The sequence below is a fragment of the Tyto alba genome, unplaced genomic scaffold, assembly GCF_018691265.1.
Source record: "Tyto alba isolate M040663 unplaced genomic scaffold, T.alba_DEE_v4.0 Super-Scaffold_21, whole genome shotgun sequence".
In the NCBI taxonomy this organism is placed as follows: Eukaryota; Metazoa; Chordata; class Aves; order Strigiformes; family Tytonidae; genus Tyto; species Tyto alba.
In genome coordinates, this window is record NW_024881295.1 from 9,380,320 (window position 1) to 9,399,593 (window position 19,274).

Below are 19,274 nucleotides of genomic sequence, written 5' to 3' on the forward strand. Positions count from 1 at the left end.
CAGTGGCCCCAGTGTCAGTGTTTTTATCGTATGTTATGTCAATATACCTAGTAATTCTACTTTATCCATGCTTTTTTACATCAGGAGAGCTGAGTGGCAGACCTGTTACGGGTAGTTGTAAGGTGTGAGCAAGCAGAGTTAGTTACGTGTTTAATCTTGATTTTCTGAATTACTTCTAAGTAAGCATCGTGTTTGTTGGGCCAAATACCAGAATTGTTACAGTATTCATACTGTATATTCATTGAATATGCATATTCAATATATAGCTAGTTGGAGTAAGGATTAAGTAGAAGAGCTGCGTAAGTTAGATTGTACTTAAAAACTTTGATGAAGAGCACCTCAGATGCTCCTAAAATAAATAAAGGGAATATTTGGAGATTATTATGGACATTTGTGATATGTGGCCTCTGTCCTGAACAACACTAATATAAAGCCTCGGTTCAATACTGTATGTGTGATAATACTTCAACTAGACTGTTGAACAGCTGATGAAATTTTTGGATTTTAATGTATGATAATTTGCTTAAAGAACTACAGTATTTTAATACATATGTTCACTTCTACAATGTCCCACTTCTTAAAGTCTTGTCTTGAAATGATCACATTTCCAGTTTTAACAAAATTGTAATAATTAATACATTTTTCTTTACCTTCTTCAGTTTGTGTACAATTAACTAAAACTGTCCTTCACAGCTGTCTTCATGAGCAGTAGCTGAATGAGTTTAATTGAAAGAGAAGGAAGATTTTTCTGTTTCGTTCCACCACAAATCAGTGGCTGGAATCTTTCGAGACAAACTACATCAGCATAGAAATCTTCACCCTTGAATATATACTGTGGGACACGCTGGCTATCTTTATAAACAAAAGACTTTGCAGACTTGAAGAGATGTGTATTCTTTGTACCTTATGTGTAGGCACATTAACATAACGTTTTTCTCTGGTGGTTGGAAACCTGGCAGTGAGCGTGCAGTGTTATCAGTCTTGTTTTGCCGAGTGGTGCACAGGAGGGTGGAGAGGTGCAGGAGGAATATCTCAGCTGGGTCCACCTGACTTTCTCATCTGCATCTCAGCCAGGCACAAGAAAAACTGCTAGGTGTTCAGTTGAATTAGGAGAGCCTTGCACAACACTAGTACCTCCATCCTGAGATGATTGGGGGTTTCACTTAACACATTTTGCCAAAGTTTAGTCATCTTAAAGTTACACAAAGTGTAACCAATAGACAAGGAAGACAGGAAGGCTGTACCCAGAGGATGTTCTTCATCCTCCTGTTCCACACATCTGCCTTCGAGTAGGTTGTTATTGCCCTTTGGAGATGCCGGTCTCTCAGTCTGGACTGAAAAAGGATACCAGATGATGGATTTGAGCTAGACACCTTGCACTTACGTAGCTGAACTGAGGCCACCAGAATGCCATTTCCCACCCCATCTCCAGGCAAGCTTGGTTTGGCCGTGGTGGGTTCCCTCCTTTTGAAGAGTCTCCAATTTAGCCGTGCACTCAGTGCTGACTCTGCTGCTTATTTAAAACAACACTTCACCCCCACAGTGCACTTTTGGGAAGGTAGGATAATTGGGGTAAAATGTTGGCCTTGGAGACATCAGTGGAAATTTTGTCAGTAAGTTCAAAGGCAGCTAAGATTTCACCCAAGAAAGAAAATGTTAGTAATGGAAAAAATGTCCAGTCTCCCAGGTGATGCGTACTGTTAGTGGGTCTATGTTCTGCAAGCCACTACTGCTTTCAGAAAGCCTTTATAATACTCATTTTATCCTTTCTATTTCTTAGTGTTAAAAGAATGTCTTAATAAAAATTTAATCCAGAAGAGAGTTGTCCTGTGCAAGATTTTCTTCTATCGAATGCCTGTAGGCTGTCACAACATCTTTGTATGATAGTTTTACTTTTCATATAAAAAAAAAAAAAAGCAAGAAATCAGACATTTCCTTGGTTTTATGGGAATGTAATTTGTTTTTCAAAGCTACTGAGAGAGAAGCCAAAACAAGCCTGGGAGCAGAGCACCAGCATTTTGGAGAAGTGTAGCAGGACTTTGTGTGACTGGGGAGTGAGCTGGGTGGGGTGGGCTGGGCCACCTCCTAATGCCAGTTCCCAAGTCTGCTTTTGACAGCAGAAAATAGGTATGCTTGGCACCACTGGAAAGTACCTTAATGTATGTTGTATTGATGTGAGGATCTTAAAATACTGAGTGAATGTTTATTTACTTGGCAAAAATCAGTATGCCCAAGCTAAGCTCAGTACCATTTTCCTTGTGCATAAATGACTTGCCTGTTATGCAGGCCAAGAAGATGATAGAGCTGAGACTAAAATCGAAGAATTATGTTTTCTCCTTTCCACTGTAATCTCCAAATAACACTTTATTCTAATGTAATAATTTATTTTAACTCAATTCTTATAATTTAATTTGCACAATGTTTTAAATGTAAATGTAACTATGAAAAGGGATAAACAAATTCTACTTAGTAGATTTCTGAAGCAAGCTATAAGCATGACTGGGTATAATACAATACAAAAGAATAACAAAGTGACATTCAGGATTTATAGCTGGATTACTTAATTGACCAGGCAAAACTACTTTTTTTTTTTTCCCCTCCGATGTGCAAGCCTGCAGGTATGGTTACAAGAATTTATGAATGCTCTATCAGATAAGGAAATAAACTCCAGGGCTGATTAGTAGTGCAATTGTTAGTGCAAATGTGGAGCTGCCTACTTGCATGCTGTTGTTTTGTTTCCCAGTATATGCTTGGTATCTCACTTTCGGCCCTTCTGTCTCCATGGCATTTGATAATACAATTCAAAGTGACCTGCACAAGCATTTTCCAGCATGGTGAGAATGGCTGAGTGTTCCTGATCTGTGTAGCAGAGATTAAAATGCACCCACATTCTTGTTTTATGCTGAGGGTAGTTTGTGGTGAAATTTGCCTGCTGTTCAAGGCACTTTGCGAAGTTTGGAATATTTTAGATGCATAGAAGTTTGTTTTTCCAGAGTAGGGGTATTAATTTAATAGCTACTTTCAACCTATGTTAAGCTTTGTGTTTGTAGCAGTTAAAGTTTGTTCAGAAAGGAAAGGATAAAATTGCTAAAGTTTGAGGCAGGCAGGAGTCAGACTTTCAAGTCTCCCTCTGTGCTGCTGTACCTCATTGGCAAGTAGTGCAGTTCTTGTTTAAATATTGTGTTCTGCGATCCTCCCATTAATCAAAAGAGATTTTTAATGTGGAATCTTCCTAAATGCTACAGAGACTTAATAGCTCTGCTGTAAGTGTGAGGAAGATCCTTCTTATATTCTGTGTAAGTTGGGGTTAATGTAGGAGAGCCTGAAAGGCTGCAGATGTGAAAAGATGATGATGAAAAATTTGGCTTTGAAAAGGAAGTAGACAGGAAAAAGGACAAATTTTGTGCAGTGGAGCTAAATCAAAGAGCTCTAAATCATTTGAATCAGGACTGGGAGTCAAAAAGGAGTATGAACTCCCATTTTGGGAAGGGTGAGGTATGATGACTGTAGATTTTTGGCAGGAGACCGCTTCAAGCAAGCAAGAAGTGGGCTGACCTAGATGCCTGATAAGAGGCTCAATGAAATGAAAAGTGGGTGGACTTGGAGAAGAACTGGGTGGACCTGATTGTTTTGGCACTTAGGTATTTGATGCTTGATTTCTAGGGCAGCAAAATTTTAATAACCTATTGTTTGTTATTGGTTGGCTTCGTAGCAATGTGACTAGCACCTCTCCTCCCGAGTGGTGCTGTGCCCTGGGATGTGTGGAGCGTGGGAGAGGCTTTAGAGGCGAGAGCTGCAGTTAGGAAGGGAGGAAGTGTGTTGGGTGGAAGGTGCTCTGGAGGAGTGTTTCTGATAAAGGGGGTTGTGGGTGTGAAGGGACGTCTGCAGAGCAAAGGAGGGGAGTCTTTGAGGGCTGGTTCATTGTTCACGTAGGGATGTTGCGGTTGTGTCTTTGGGATGTAACCTCAGCGTGATTTGAGAACTGATGTTGAACAAAGATACTGCTTGGCTCCACTGGCAATTAAAACGTCCAGTTCCTCTTGCTGATGTGTGTTGTAAACATTGCCTCCTCTTCCCGCTGCTGTCAGGCCTTATGCTGCTCAGAGAATCAGTGAAATGATGATACCATTAAGAGAGTAAAAGCCGAGCTACTGAGAGAGTCTCTTAGATTGAAGACATTGCCTCTAACTTGATTTATTCAGCTCTTCAAGGAGTAAAATACTTTACATATGTGTAAAGAGTACCAAGCTGAGTTCTGCTTGCCTCTGTGTATTATAATAGTTAGACATCAGTAGTTGGGTCTTGTTAAAAAATACAAGTTACACACATGCATGCAAGTATATGTAGTTACATGTGTGAGAGAGTCTGTGTGCTTATGTGTTTTGTCTTGTGTGTTTGTTTAGATATGGTTTTGCTTAATAATATTGGCTATGAAAAATGGAAGTCTCTGTGGGTAGGCAAAGACAAAAGACATTTTAGGATGATTTTTTTTTTTTTTTTTTAAATTGAAGGCACAAAGGTAGGATAAATGAATATTATGTTGGTGCTTTCTTGGACAGTCTAAAAAGCATCTTGCATTATAAAGAGCCCTAAAATTCATTAAATCCATCATAAATTTTTTTCTATTTTTTTTTCTTACATTGTTTTTTGTTCTTTTAGAACACAGCTGAATCTCAGTAGTAACTTTAAAATAACTCATCATTGTGAACTTTTTTTCTAGGATTATTGCTATACAACTATTCCTTGACCCTTGCGCTACATCTGCAAGTTCCTGGAAACCTTTGGTGTATTTACCTTTAGCCTGTGTTAGGTAATCAGAGGAGCTTGTAGGGCATGAAGACTCATCCAGCATATATGATTCATACCTGTAAACTCAGGTACCATTAGTCTTTACTGCCAACATACCTGCCTTATCAGTTATTCTGCTACCGTTTAGTCCTGCTCTTCCCATTGGTGCGTCCTTCCTCCTGTTTCCCCAAATACACACTGAGTCTATGCTGGTCCTTCCTAAACTGGTTCTGTTTTTTCTTTCAGTGAAAGTCCCCACAAAGGCTGCTGTTCTACCTGGTAGAAAAATTTAGTGGAATTACTGCAAGTTACTGTTTCCTTGCTTCTGCCCAGTGCCCAGGGAGCAGAGCGATATTAGAAGCTGTATGGGAAGTTTGAGGTTGTTGATATTAGGCAAGTTCTGAACACAGGTGATACATAGTATTGGGAGAAGTTGATCCTGTCTTTTTGTTGCTGAAACAACAAAAATGAGAGGCACTATATTTGAAACTGGTTGTAAATACGTTTACATAGCTGTCACCTTATACCTGGAATTCATTGCTGCAAGGTATTACTAAACTGAATGCTTATACACGTTTGGCTTTGCATGTGGTGAGAAGGGATGGATTTAACCCCACCAAATGATGGGGGAAAATGAAGGGAGGGGAAGATAGGTGCAGGACTCTGTACAGGTTTGTGTTTTGACCACTTCACATGCTATGGTGCACTGTCCTGGCTAACAGAGTTGAAAGCTGCCTTTGCTTTTATCCCCTGCCTCTGCTGAGAGGCACACCTTAACTCCTAGGCATTGCTTTAGATAGTGTCACTTCTTGTTTAATGTGGCTTTGTACACTGCAGCGTGAGGTCTTAATGGCTTAAATACCTGCTGGTCTGTGAGGTTGGCTGCCTGCGGCGGCATGGTGAGGAGCTGCCCTTGCTTCCTCTGCAGCGAGTGGAAAAACTTTGACCGCCTTCAGTGGGAGAATGGCTCAGCATCTAAGACAAGCAAGCCCATGAACGTTGCTACTTTCAGACCCTCATTCTGCAATTACTGTATACAAAGGGCTATGCGTAAAGTCCAGGGCCATAATCTTTATTTTGACTTTTCTGATGATTTGTTTTAGGCACCGGTGATGTACTGTACAACTTAATTACTACAGCAGTACAACAATTACTTGGAGGCATTGTGCACAAACCAGATATTTATTGTGTTCAGGGAAGAACTTGCACAAATAAAATCATACCATACGTGTGCAGGGAACTCCTTTGTCATTTATATGCCACCAACATATGAAAAACTGAAATGCAGTTACGTTGTATCTGCCAGGTACTGAATGACTGTGGTGGGCACAAAGCAGTATTGCCCGCAATCCAGCTGAAAAATTAAACACTTTGAAGTTTGCCGAAGCTTCTTTGATGATACAGTGGCTTGAATATTGGCATAATAATTTAGATCAGTATTTAAATACCTAGCAAATTTGATGGTATAATGTAGTAAGTTCTGCCTTTATCAGAAGTCTTGTCTGGTGCTCTTTGGCCTCCTATGCAAACCAGCAAGAGAGTGATCGTAAAACGTGCTGTGCTGTGGTCTGACAAGCTGCAGGTGCCCAGGACCTTTTGCAGTCAAGCTTGTTGTTTGATTTCACACATCTCAAATGGATCATTTGCAGATTACGAAGGTCATGAATTACTGGTTGTTTAACGTAGCCACCTAGCAGGCTTCAGTAACAGACCCACAGCTGCCTTTTGACTTGGCACGAAAAGTGGGATTTGAATATTTTGAACTGTGTATCAGAGGAAGTGGTCTGTGTTTGAAGAGCCCCTTCTGTTCCAGTCTGCAGAGCAGGCTGAAGTCTTGCATCGTGTGCCACGCGCAGCTTGGCTCTCACTGCGGCACCGTTAACAAGCACCTCTACAATAGACAAGTAGCTACTGAACTCTTTGAAGGATATACTACTGGAATATAGGATGAATGTCATTATATGGAAATTTTGGGGATTAAATTGTTGGAAGACCTCTATATAGACTATTCAGATTTTTATCCTGTGTTGCAAGAAATAAAGGTGTCAGAAGCTGCGTCACTGAGCAAGGGCTCAGGGAATGATGTTTCTGGGCTGTCATGCCACTGTCCTACCACATGTCAGTTAATCTTTCTGTGCTGTCATTTTCTGTCAGTAGCAGAGTAGCAGCAGTTCCTTTCTCCTTTGTCTTGTCTGATGTCTTTGGTTCCTAATGACTGCAGAACTCATTTGTGGTCCATATCTTTGTGCCTTTAGAGAATGCTTAAATGAAAGGGATTGATACTAATTGTTTAATGTCTATTTTCTGAGCCTTGTTTGAAAACTGCAGCTAACTGGTTCAGAGGATGTGGAGGATCTTGTTTGTTTTTCTCAGCACCAGCACCTTGTTTTCTGTATGGCTCTTGTTACGGTGATATGGCACCATGATGAAAGTTTTACATTTCATCCACAGTTGTAGTTGTCATGAGGGTGCACAAGTTGTCACCAAGGGACACAAGATGTTCCTCGTGAATTACACTCAGCTTCCAATGTATTGTCCTCCATCCTGACAGTGCTTAAGGGTGAACCGTATGGACTGAGTTCAGAAAGCCTTTGAGGGATTTTGTTGAGTGCAGAGTACTTCTTGACATTAAAATCCTTCGGCAAAGCTTCTGTTAAGGTGGTCCTTTCAAATCCTGTTTCTTCTGTGACTCCAAGTGTTAGGTGCTGTTTATAGGAAGCTTTAGCCCATTAGATCATAGACAGAGGGCATATTGCAGGACTGACTCTTCTAAAGTCCTGCTTTCCCATCCTTACTTTGTTCTTGTTAAGCCTGGCCTAACCTAGACTGTGAAAAATACAACTCTATAAGGCCATGGCAGGTCCCCTTCCTGCTTCTGGAACTGTTACTTCAATTCTCCTTCCTCACTACACCTCACACTCACATCCAAGTGTGTTATGAGATCCAAGCTGCAGTCTTCCAAAATCCTTTATTGTTTCTGCTTCCGTTTCTGGGAGCTGCAACCACAGAGGGCAGCTTGTCAACAGTCAGCTTGCTAGAGGTAAAAATTTCATGGGCATGCTGGGGGATCTGTCTTGCTGTGCTCGTGGCTGGATGCAAAGCCTTCATCAACTTGAGTGAAAACTGAGTGCATCTGTTGGGCACTTTGGCTGAACCCAAATTGTGCTTTTTCTGGCAATTTCCCACAAATGCTGCTAGGACTGTTGTTGTAAAGTAGCAGGGCAGTAGTGTGTCCTTAAACATGATTTTTCCTGAATAATTGTTTGAAACAGGCAGATTAGGTACAGGATGCTTCCTGAAAGGAAGCTGAATTTATGTTTAGGAAGTTCTGTGATAAGATTAACAATTTATATTTTTGAATTTTATTGTTTATATAACTTACAAAATATTGTGAGAAATGTATTTGATTTGTTATTTAGATTTTCTGCTTGTGGATTAAGTAGATGCATATTCATTTTAGCAAAGGAAAATGTGGTCCTGTGGGTTTTGACTGGAGCTGAATCTTAATTCCACGTGCCTCCTCAGAGGAAAAAGATTGGAAATGGTGAAGAAGAGTAGCAGAATGTTTAAAGACTAAAATCCAAAGTGCTTTATTGGATTCCTGATTCAAATTCTAGATAAAACAGTGTTACAAAACTGCATGTCACTGGAGAAGACCCCCTGCATGTCCTGATCATGTAAGCAGGTCCACATATACTCTTGTAATCACGTGAAGGCTGCTTACTGTGCATCCCCTTAAAAGTCCGCAGTGGGGATGCAGGAATCTGCAAGCACAGGACAGCTTGCAAGTGTAGGGCCAAGCTAACCCGCAGTGCTTGAAATGTCCTTTCTTGTATCAGATACAAGTGTGCCTTCCCAAAGTTCTTCTTTGAGGTATTTTTCTAGGGCTCACTGAAGTGTCTCAGAGTCTCTCTGTTGATTTTGATGAATTTTGGATTATGCCCTAGGGTCATGGCTGTGAAAATCTGACAGCTGCAGAAAATCAAACTGTTTCTGATTCAGGGTTAATGGGCTCTGCCAAAAGAAAACAGGAATTTTACATGTAACATCAATGTACACAGTGTAACAAAAAGGGACTTCAGCCAGATTTAAATGAAGTGGGATCTGAAACATAGGCCATAATTTAGTGCAATAGAAGAAATCCTCTTTCTTGAAGGAAAATGTAGAGTTTTATTTTCTTGGTTATGCTTAGTAACTGAATAACAGAGTTTCTAAGGTATTTTTTTGAATTAAATGTGTAAGCTTCTATATCTATGGTGTGACAGGTATGTGTCTGCATTTATATACACTGTATATTTTAGTACGTCTAATAACTTTTGTTTTTCTAGGTTAGTGGATGACCGGTGCGTGGTTCAGCCAGAGGCAGGTGACCTTGCTAATCCTCCAAAGAAATTCAGAGGTTAGTAATGGGGGGGATAATTTTTTTTTTTAATGACTGATTGATGCATGTTCTAACTCTGGGCACTTTGCCTTTCCAGACATGTAACTTCCCAGATGCCTTCATGGCTTGTGAACACATAGCTGATGTTTCAAACTCGAATGTGAATGACAGATTTTGAGAACTAAATACCAAATCTGCAAAGGCACGAAGGGTAGATGGAAAACATGGGGAAAGGGATTAATTTTCTTGTAGTCCAAGAGTTGGTTGCTCTGTTCTGTACACCCTGCTGTGTGACCAAATCCTTGCTCCAGCCCTGCTCTTACTGTAAGTGGGAAGCAAGCTTGTGAGGTTCAAAACTACTTGAGCTGCTGGTTTGTTTATTTTTTTAAAAAAGATAAGACAGCATTTTAAGGACTACCCCCAAATATTTTGTCAGCTTTTTGTTTTGCTTTTGCTTAAAACCGCATCTGATTTTTCTCAACTTTCTTAAATGTGACCTTGTAGTTTTGAATAATTCTGCTGTTTTGTTTATTGGTAAAAATAACAATGCACTGACAAGATGCAGTTTCTAACTCTTGAATGCTAAAACATACTCCTGTGGTATCAGAAGTTCTGTGTGCTTATATGCAGGGAAAGAAATAAAACCTCTCAGTCTTGCCTATACTTGGTTTAAACCATTGCCTCTAGCTGTCCAAAACAGAGCCTTACTAGCCTGATCCAGACCTCTTTTGGCTTAAATAAGCTTGGGCTCACACCTGTTACGAGATAAAGACAGTCATGGCTTGCCTGATTTAGAGCAAGGGGAACGCGTTTCATGGATGCTTGTATCTATTGCAAGGGGTTGCACTGACACTCCTTAACCTTATTGTTTTTTCCAGTGTTTATTATAGTGTAGTATGTATATGCTATTATTGCAAAAAAGTGGCATTTGAAGCATTGAGAGGCTGAAGTTCTGCTTTCCCAGAATATTCAAGACTTTTTTGCCATTATATATTCATGAAACATCAGCAGTTGGTTCCAGTTCCAGTTGTGAGCATTCTAATATCCTAAGTCAGGATGTATACTTAGAAATTAATAGTAATAAATTCCAGTCACTTGTGTGATGTCATGGAATAACTTTGTAGCAGCGATGGGTATAGCATCTACTTTTCCAGTGTGGCTTTCAGGCTACATAACTATGATTTCATCTTCTTGCTGCTTGCCATGTTTAATTCACAACTTCCAGATTGCACAAAATTTCAGGTGGGGATTCTCTGGACAGTATTTCTGTCACTTCACCACCCTGATATGTTCCCAAAATAGAACATATCCAGGTTTCTAGACGAGACAGGGCTCACTGGAGAAGATTTGTATGTGATAGTATAATTAAAGAATACATCCAAATGCCTACAATCAAGGAACTGAGCAGAAGTTAAAAAGACAACCTTAATTTTTTCATTGTCTAGTGTTTGAGGGCTTGATTTTATAACTTCAGTACAGTAAAGTTCTTCTTTTATCACAGTTCTGTGATGTTCTTTCCTAACTTGAAAAGGCAAAGAAGGGAAAAGTTGATAGTGTTCTGTACTGAGTTGTTTTTTTTTTTTTTTTTTTTAAAATACATTTCAACAGCATCACAGAAGTCTGGCACTTTCTCAGAGCTAATGGCATGCCATCAGGATGAGACGCAGACAAGACGTACAGCTGCTCTCTGCTGCTGGGGGAATGGGAGGGTGTACTCCTGAGCTACATCCCAGCTTCTGCAGGGGAATGTTTTCTATTAGTTGTAGACAGTTTTGACTTTGTTCTCTGTTGCAACCTCTGTCTGTTTGTTGCATAACACATCCCTTTATCTCTAGTTGCCTCTGCTCCCTCTTCCCCACAGCATCTAACCTTTCCTTTTCTCTAACTCAGATCCTCCATTTCTTGGGGATCCCTTCTTCTCCCTTTCCCTCCCTGCTTCAAAACTTGTTACTAGCTACTTTCTTTCTCCTCCTCACTTCTGCCTCTTTAGCTCCCTTTGGCTCCAGCAGCCTCTCTTCCTGTCACTCCTTACCTCTTTCTGATTTAGGATGCACATATCTGACTAAATTTTGAAGTGGCTTGCTTAGCTACCGCTAGCATTGTAGTAGCATGCAAATTTGGATGAACTGTAACATCTGTAGGAGAAGCTCAGTTAGTGAAAATGTGAATTTCGTCACCTTAATTGATGCAACCCACCATGCTATAACATCATGGATATATTATTAGGGGCCTCATGTAGTAGCATTTTCGTGCTGCTTCAGGTATATGTAGTAAGTGGCATTCAGGAGAATGGCTGCAGCAAAGATAAAGCCATCATTTTGTTGTTTTCTTTATCTTACAAGTAAAAGTCTAATTGTGGGAATAGCAGGGGTTTTGCTGAGAACAGAGCAGAAACGTGCTGTCTAATTGAGATTTAGTTTTAGTGCCTGGTACCATGGAGGTGTCTGTATGATGAGAGCAACCAAAAGCACATCTCTGCCATGCTTTGTTAAATTTCTTAGCTCAGCTCAAGAACACTAAAGCAAGAGAGTTGTTCATATAACCAAGAAATGTAAGCAAAACTCATATTTCCCCCCCCCCCAGTATCTTCTGGGAAATAGTATTCGATTAAAACGGCAGAGTTAATAAAACAAACAAAACCTGCTTTTAGTAGGTTCTTGATATAAAAAGATTTAGGCATAAATGATTAATTGAATGATTAGACATAAGCAGCTAAAAATAGCATCTAATTGCAGGGAAGAGTAGGGCCTGCTGTCTGTATGGTTTACAATGTTTTTTATCAGTGATAGCTGAACTGGTGTTGCTTTGAGGTTAGAGCATGACCTAAGAGTCAAAGAAGTATGAGAAAGGCATGTTTCTAACAAGATGTTTAGATTCCAAGCACTGACTCTGAAAATTAACATCAGAGGCCTATGTTTGCTCTTTTTTGGTAATATTTTATCAACCCTTTCCCCAACGGGGAGGGGAAGAAAAGAAAAAAAAGAATTGTGTTTTCTAACTACTTGTATCTCTCCTACCAGAGTTCACTCAGAGATCGAATTTAGGTACTGAGCTGTTGGCCTGAACTGAAAGCCTACATAAAGAGGTGTCTCAAAATAGCAGTTTCGTTTTTGTTATGTGTTTACGTTTTTTTTTTTTTTTTTTTTTTTTTTGAGTGGGTGGTAGCTATTCTAGTTGTTTCAGAACATCCTACAAAACGGAGTATCTTTCAGCTAAGGAAAGCTGTGGTTGCTTTTCATTTTGTGTCCATACAAAGAAGCTGTGGTCCAGATTTCCCCTTCAGTCACACTGGAATGAGCCTGGAGCGGCTCTGTGTTCATCGATGTGCATATCCAGATTTACATCAGTGCTAAAGAGGGCAGAATCAGGTCCCACACGTGTTTCCTGCAGTCTGTTTTTTTTTTTTTTTAAAAAAAAGGCTTTTACTATTTTGCAATTGAATTTAAGGGACTGATCAAGCCAGGTGCTTCTTGTCCTAATTCTAACTGAAACTAGTGAGAGCTAAAGCACTTAGTGCGGTGATGGAAGTGCTTACCCTGCTGCAGGGCCAGGTTCATGGAGATTCGGAAGAAGTGTGTGCCAGAAGTCCTGTACCTCTGAAGAAAAGTCACTTCATGAGCAACAGAACTGTAGTTTTCCTTAGGCTGTGACCTTAGGTGTAAAAAAGCACAGATAAGACCTGCTTGTTGGTCAAATTTAGCAACTCTGAAAAAGGAGCACGAGTGTCTCTTCTGATTTAAATGTAAAATGATGTAAATTCTTAAACTGATTTAAATTTTCCTACCCTTTATATCCCTTTTTTCTTGAGGCATCTGTGATGAAAGTGATACTTGAGTTTCTACATATCCTCCTGTTGCCTTTCTCTCAATTTTTACTGTTCTAAGCTTTTTCTGACATTGTTGTTTCCTCTTCTCTCCCTTTTATTACGTTCCTCTGTGCTCTCTCCTTTCCTTCTACCCTTTCCTCTTCCATCTGCCATTTTCCTTTTTACTTGCTGCCTTCTACATCATTTTGGTTTGTCCTGTGTTTTCTTCTTGTTTCTCTCAGTTCCATAATTGCTTTCATTTTCTTATCAGACTCTTCACTGCTCTTCGTGTTGCCCTCCATGGGACTCCTCATTGCCCCACTGCTTGCTCCGTCGCATTCTTCCCTTTCCATTTGTACTCTGGCTCTTCTTTATCTTTCTGTGTTTTTTTCAAAACACATTGGTTTGTACACACTGTGATTTAATAGCCCTATCACTTCCACTTACCCATTTGTCAGCCTGCTGGTTTAAGTAAAGCTACATGATAATTTCTCTCTCATGGAAATCTTCCATGATGGGCAAGAGTTGAATTTCTAACACTTAAAAAAAAAAAAAGGAGGGGGGATGGGGAGACAAAGCATCTGACAAATATTGTTCTAAGTCATCTTTACCCAATACCAAGAAATATTTAAAAGGCATAATAGGAGTTATTTTCCTTTTCAGACTTCCTGAGTGTAGTTGCTTTTTGCTCAGAGGATGTGCTGTGTGTGTGGTGGTTGCCCCCGCTGGTGCCTTCTGAAGACCAGTGTTGCGTGTGAGTTCACAGGCTCAGACAGATGCTCGGTTCCGTGCATCCTCTGTGGATTGTTTCCACACCCTGGGACTTGCTGCTTTCCATCTTTTTGATTGTTCTAATTAATGAAGGCCATTTTTTTCCCCATAAAATAAGTAAATGATATGTGCCTCAGCACTGATAATTTGCTATATTCTATTAATTTCTAATAATCCAAGGTGTGGTGTAGGAGGCTAAGTCTGGAGTGTGACCAGGGAGACCTTCCTCTTTTTTTCCATTTTGTAAAGAAAGCTTGAAGTGATTTTTATTGTTTTAAAAATGTGTGTGTGGGCTGGGGCGGGCAATGTTTCTCATAGTCTCTGTTTTAGCTTCATGCACAAGTACTTGGAATTTTGCCTGGAAGATTCTGTGGGTATGAGAAAATTGATGAAACTGCAGAAGTTGAATGCATGAAAGTTTAGTAAGTGAAACTGGATGATACTTTTAAGCTATTTGCTTTGAAGCTATTTGTTTACCTTTGATAGTGCCTACTTAATTAGTGTCCTCAGGAAGAGAAACGTTTATGTAAAACTCCATAAAGTAATGAGTTAGGAGCTAGGACTATCTGGGAATGTCTGGGGAAGTTAGAAGAGACGGTCTGTCTCATGAGTGGGTTGCTAGACCGACCTCCAGGACGGTTGAGCTTTTGATCTACTGTGCAGGCTGGAAGGTTGCTTCATAATCTTATGCCTCAGTTTCTCTTTTTTCATGATTATTTAAACTCTAGCTTCTCTAGGGCAGGCACTGTTTCCCCACCCTGATGTATAGGACCACAAAGCTTGAAATTATATAATATCCTATTGTTATTCTAATAAAAGTAAGTGCAAAAAACCCAGAAAAAAATGAGATGACCTATTGTTAATTTATCTGGAATCTTAAAGAGAAATAAATAGAGAAAAGCTTGTCTGGAAACAAAAAATATTAAATTTTTTAGTCTATAAATTGAGGAAAATACAATTGAAATAATACTGATTTAAAAAAAAGTTCTTGGTAGTTCAACTTCTAAAGCACTAGACTGGAAGTCAGGAGAGCTGTGTCGTGCAGCATGGCTACAGGTGGAGCTGTGTGGTGGCTGAGGTGATCTAGCGCCTGCTCTATGTTTCCTTTTCTTTGAGAACTATCAGTGGGAAAAATTTACCCACCTTTGGGAGGCAGACTCACACAGTAGTGACTGCACATCTGTCTACATCTTGCATGTCTTTGCGCTGTGCTTTGAGACTCTGCATGAGGATGGGAAGCGGTGTGTTTACTCAAGTAGCAGGATGTGTGGGGAGTAACTGAGAAATCAAGACAGGTCCTATAAAAAGAAGGTATTGTTACTTCAGAGAAATAAGCGTTTCATGAAGTCCTCTGAGAAGGCACGTTAATTATAGATTGTTACAGAAAATAATAGTGGACTTTTTGTCTTATGAGCTGAAATCCCGATACTCAAAGTGAAATCTTCGACAGCATACAGTGTGCTTTAACAGTATACAGTGTTTTGTAATTTTTTTTTTTTTTTTTTTTCCAATTCTCGGTGTCGAGGATATTGTAAAGTTACCTGGGAGTTATGTGCTCTAGGTTGATACGGTTCTCATTGTACATGTTCACCTCTGAAATGAAAGTAAACACCCTTGCAAGGTGGCTGGGTTTGCTTTGGTAAAGGTCTGTAACACTCTCCCCTAGAACAGCAACTCAGGGCTGTGATTAAGGGAGCAAATCGGTGAGGACTTCAGGTCAGTGCCAAGGAAAGTTCTACCACCAGCGGTGTTTTTGTATGAACAAGCTTTGCCGCTATGAATAGCAGAGGAAGATCAATGGCTATGAAGGGAAGAGGCAATGCAATGAAAAACCTGGAGTAATGATGGCCAATATACGAGAGGCCAGATGGCATATTTGCACAACTAAAAGCATTGCAGCTTAGTTTGTGACTTGAGAGCCAGCACTGTCACAAGCTGCTAGCTCTGGGGGCACAGGCAGTGGGAGGAATGTGTGGCATGGTCTTACTGTAGTGGTTTTGGCAGCACTAACATCAGCTAGCTGTGCTTAGCTGGGCCTGACTGTAGTTGAGAGTGCTGCCCATTTTTATTTTAAGTAATGAGAGTTCATTTTTACTTAGGAAAGGCAAGGCCGGTCTTCACACTAGATTTCCCTTCCCTCTCCTGTTGTGTTACAAGAGGTGTTCCTACTGTAACATGGTTTCAGTAACTCCTCACAGGCTGTGAAGAGATGAGTATGTCGGAGGATATATCTCAGAGGAGCTAAATCTCTTCCTCTTCCTTCCTGTGTGAAAGAGTAATTCCATTGGATTTACAATGTTGAAAATGAGAATAGAATCTGCATTGGTATCTAGCATCTTCTACAGAGAGGTTGTGAGTTTGACACTTGAACTTCCACTCATAAAGGTGGAACAGTTAGGAAACTTTTCTCATCACATGTATGATAGACAGGACTTTCCACATGTGCTGTTGTGGATCGGAGAGCTGGAACAAGTCCTAGATAGTTAGCAAGTGCAGATGTTAAACTTGCTCTGGGAATTAGTGAGTAGGACAGCACTGTTGAATAGAAACTGTTACTGACCTGGCTCAGTGGTTAAACACCCAGACCATGACTTTGGGATAGTTCCCTATAGCTTCCCCTGCTGCCATTTCTGTGGCAGTAATGGGTGAATGTTGAGATTGCACTGTATTTAAAAATGACATGCAAGACTGGTAAATTCAACAGTCACCTACACATTGATCCAGTATGTAAATGAAATGCATACTTAGTGTTGATATTGTGGTTGCTATCTCATGTTGCAACATGAGATAAGAGAGGTATGGGTGGCTATACAGTGCTGTTGGGAAGGGACTGTCTTTGGAGAATGCAACAGGAGAGCTGAGGGTAGAGAGGACCATTTTCAAATTATTCTGTGCTATGTGATGTGTATGCCATTAACTGTGTTGTGTGGTGGTACATATGCACTTTATGTTGTTCACGTGGAGCTAGTGTGTTTGTTCTCCTCTTTCTCCCTTTCTTTTCTGTATTTTCGTGAGGAGCACTATCTGTGCCATACTCTGGGCAAGGTGGCTTCCCAGTGGTGTTGCAGAGTCTCTTTGTGGGAAGGTAGCCTGATGACCAGCAGAGAAGTGACATTGCTGATTCTGGCCAAATTGGGATGTCAGCGCCTGCAGAATGTGCTTGTGGGATCAGAAGAGGAATGTTTTTTATTCTTAATCCAGTCCTGGGGCAAAACCTCTTCTAAGTAGGATACATTGCTGCTAGTACCTGGCTTTAGCTTATGCCATGGCTGGGTGGCTGGGAGTCAGGCAGGAACAGTTGCTTCCCTTCCATCCCTGCCTTCCTGAGACTCTGACATGGAGCCAGGAGAAAATTGTTTAGAGGTTGTTCTCCTCTGGGGGTGGATTAGTCTGTGACAGTTAAATGTGGAGGGCTAGTAGTTTGGTACAGCCCTTCCTTTGACATCTGTAAATTGCAACCCATGTTGGGGAAGAGCTTCACACTGTAATACACATGCAGTCCTGTATGTTCTTACTAGTCTCACAGCAAAACTCTGATTGCTAGTTAACTTTCCTGTCCCTTCCTCTTGCCAGATGATACACGTGGGGTGTGAAAGAGCCATTACCAACATTTGCTAAGTAAAATGTCTTTCAAGCCTAGCTGTTAGAAAAGTTGATTGGGCCCATGCAAGACTAGGTATCTTTTATCACCCTAAAAGTAGTTGGATTTGGATGAATTGTGAGCCTCCATTTCCAGTCTATAAGACTGTCACTGGCCCAAAAAATCTTGAGTCAGGGAATTTCACAAAATTTAGTTTATTACCAATTAACATTAACTTTCAATTATTGATTCTGATATTGGGAAACAAAGGTGAACAATTGAACAAGCACTTAAGGAAGCACCCCTTGGCTTCCCTCTGGACACATCTTTCCCCTTCCCAGCCCCCTTGCAGCACGTGGTCCCTGCAGGGGGGTGATGGGGAGGGGATGGGAGTTGCTGCGTCACCACTCGCTTTCATTTGCTGCTCCTCATTTCTTACTCCACGGTTCCCCCGTTGACTGTGGTCCCCTCAGGGTGTACCTCCTCCTCTGTCATCGTTCATGCAGCCACCCTGCTGGGGTGATTCCTCTCGGGTGGCCTTCCCTCCCTCCTTACCTGTTTTTTATCTGGTCTGTTGGATGGTGGTGGTGTTCAGTTTGTGTCACTGTTGTCTTTGCTGTTAGTTTTTTAAATCAATCTTAGTAGACCTGAACACTGTGTTAGCCTCTTTGGTGGCTTGCAGCTGAATGCCCATGCCATCCTTTGTTTCCGCAGCGCCAGAAGGAGCAGGGCAGCCAGATGTATGGTGTACAGAAAGCAGGACTGTTTGTTGGAGGTTTCACGTCTTCAGTGCACCTGTAACCTTGTGCTGCAGCACAGAGCATGAATAAAGCAGCGGGCAGTTTTGCGTGGGGCAGGCTCACAGCCAGGGACTCCAGCGGAGGTTGCAGAGAGGTTGCACAGAGAGGACACGTGTGGGGCATTGAAGGCTTTAGGTTCAACTCAGATGTTCTGCCACCTTGTTCGTGGTATCATTGCCATCAAGCTGCTTGGTGGCTGTGTTTAAACACTGTTATCTAGGCATTTCTGGAAAAAGAAAACCAACTAAGGCATACTTACAAATGAAGGAAGTGTCTTTCAGTGCTACTTATGAGTATTTCTTTCAATCTTCCCCAGACTGCCTTTTCAAGGTGTGTCCTATGAACCGATACTCAGCCCAGAAGCAGTACTGGAAAGCCAAGCAAGCCAAACAAGGAAACCATACAGAAGCAGCACTGCTGAAGAAACTTCAAGTAAGAGACATCTGTATTTGTAATCTTATCTCAATCTGCAGGCAGTAGAATTACAATAGAACGAAAAAGAATAATAACAAGTGCTTTGGGAACCACTGTGGTGAGTATTACTATGCCACCATAGCAGCTTTATATTCTCCATAGCTCTCCTACCTCCTGACTGGCATTTATTGCCCCTGCCCTGTTTTTTATCTTCCTTTAGGCTGGGGGTTGTGCCTTTGCTAAAAGCAATATAATACTTTCAGAAATTTTATAAAGTAAAACTGGAGTTGTTAAAATCAGGAGTGGGTCCTGGTTTAAACCATGCTATTATTTTAGAATTCCTTTGCAGAAGTTAGGCAGAGAGGGGTGGACAAAGAGAAGTTTTCAATGATTTAGTCTGCACGTTCCTCAGAAGTGCAGTTGTCTTTGCTTTCAGTCTAGGTGATTCTTGTCTGAGCCATTAGGCAGATTCTGTTTTGTGTCAAATACGGTGTGGGATGGAGCAACTTCTCTGTCTCTGAAAAAGAACTGGCCTGACTTTATAATTGGATGCATAAGACTAAGTGGAACAAGGTCATATCAAGCCTGGCTGATAATTTCGTGTTCAGCAGAGAGGCTGCCAGTGCTTCCAGTTAAAAACAGCAAGGAAGACACATGGTGTGTAGCTAGAGCTAGCTACACAGCAATTAGAGCCAGGAGCTGAAAGTTTGTTCTGTGGCTGTGTTTGACCCAGGC

General features: G+C 40.9%; 1 protein-coding gene across 1 annotated transcript in view; it reads left to right on the top strand.

Moving 5' to 3' along the window:
* Positions 1–19,274, top strand: part of ITPR2 (inositol 1,4,5-trisphosphate receptor type 2) — a 272,128-nt gene that overhangs the window by 23,692 nt on the left and 229,162 nt on the right. The window contains 2 exon segments of the mRNA XM_042795147.1: positions 9,117–9,187; positions 18,442–18,557. Of these exon segments, the coding sequence (XP_042651081.1) occupies positions 9,117–9,187; positions 18,442–18,557 (187 nt within the window).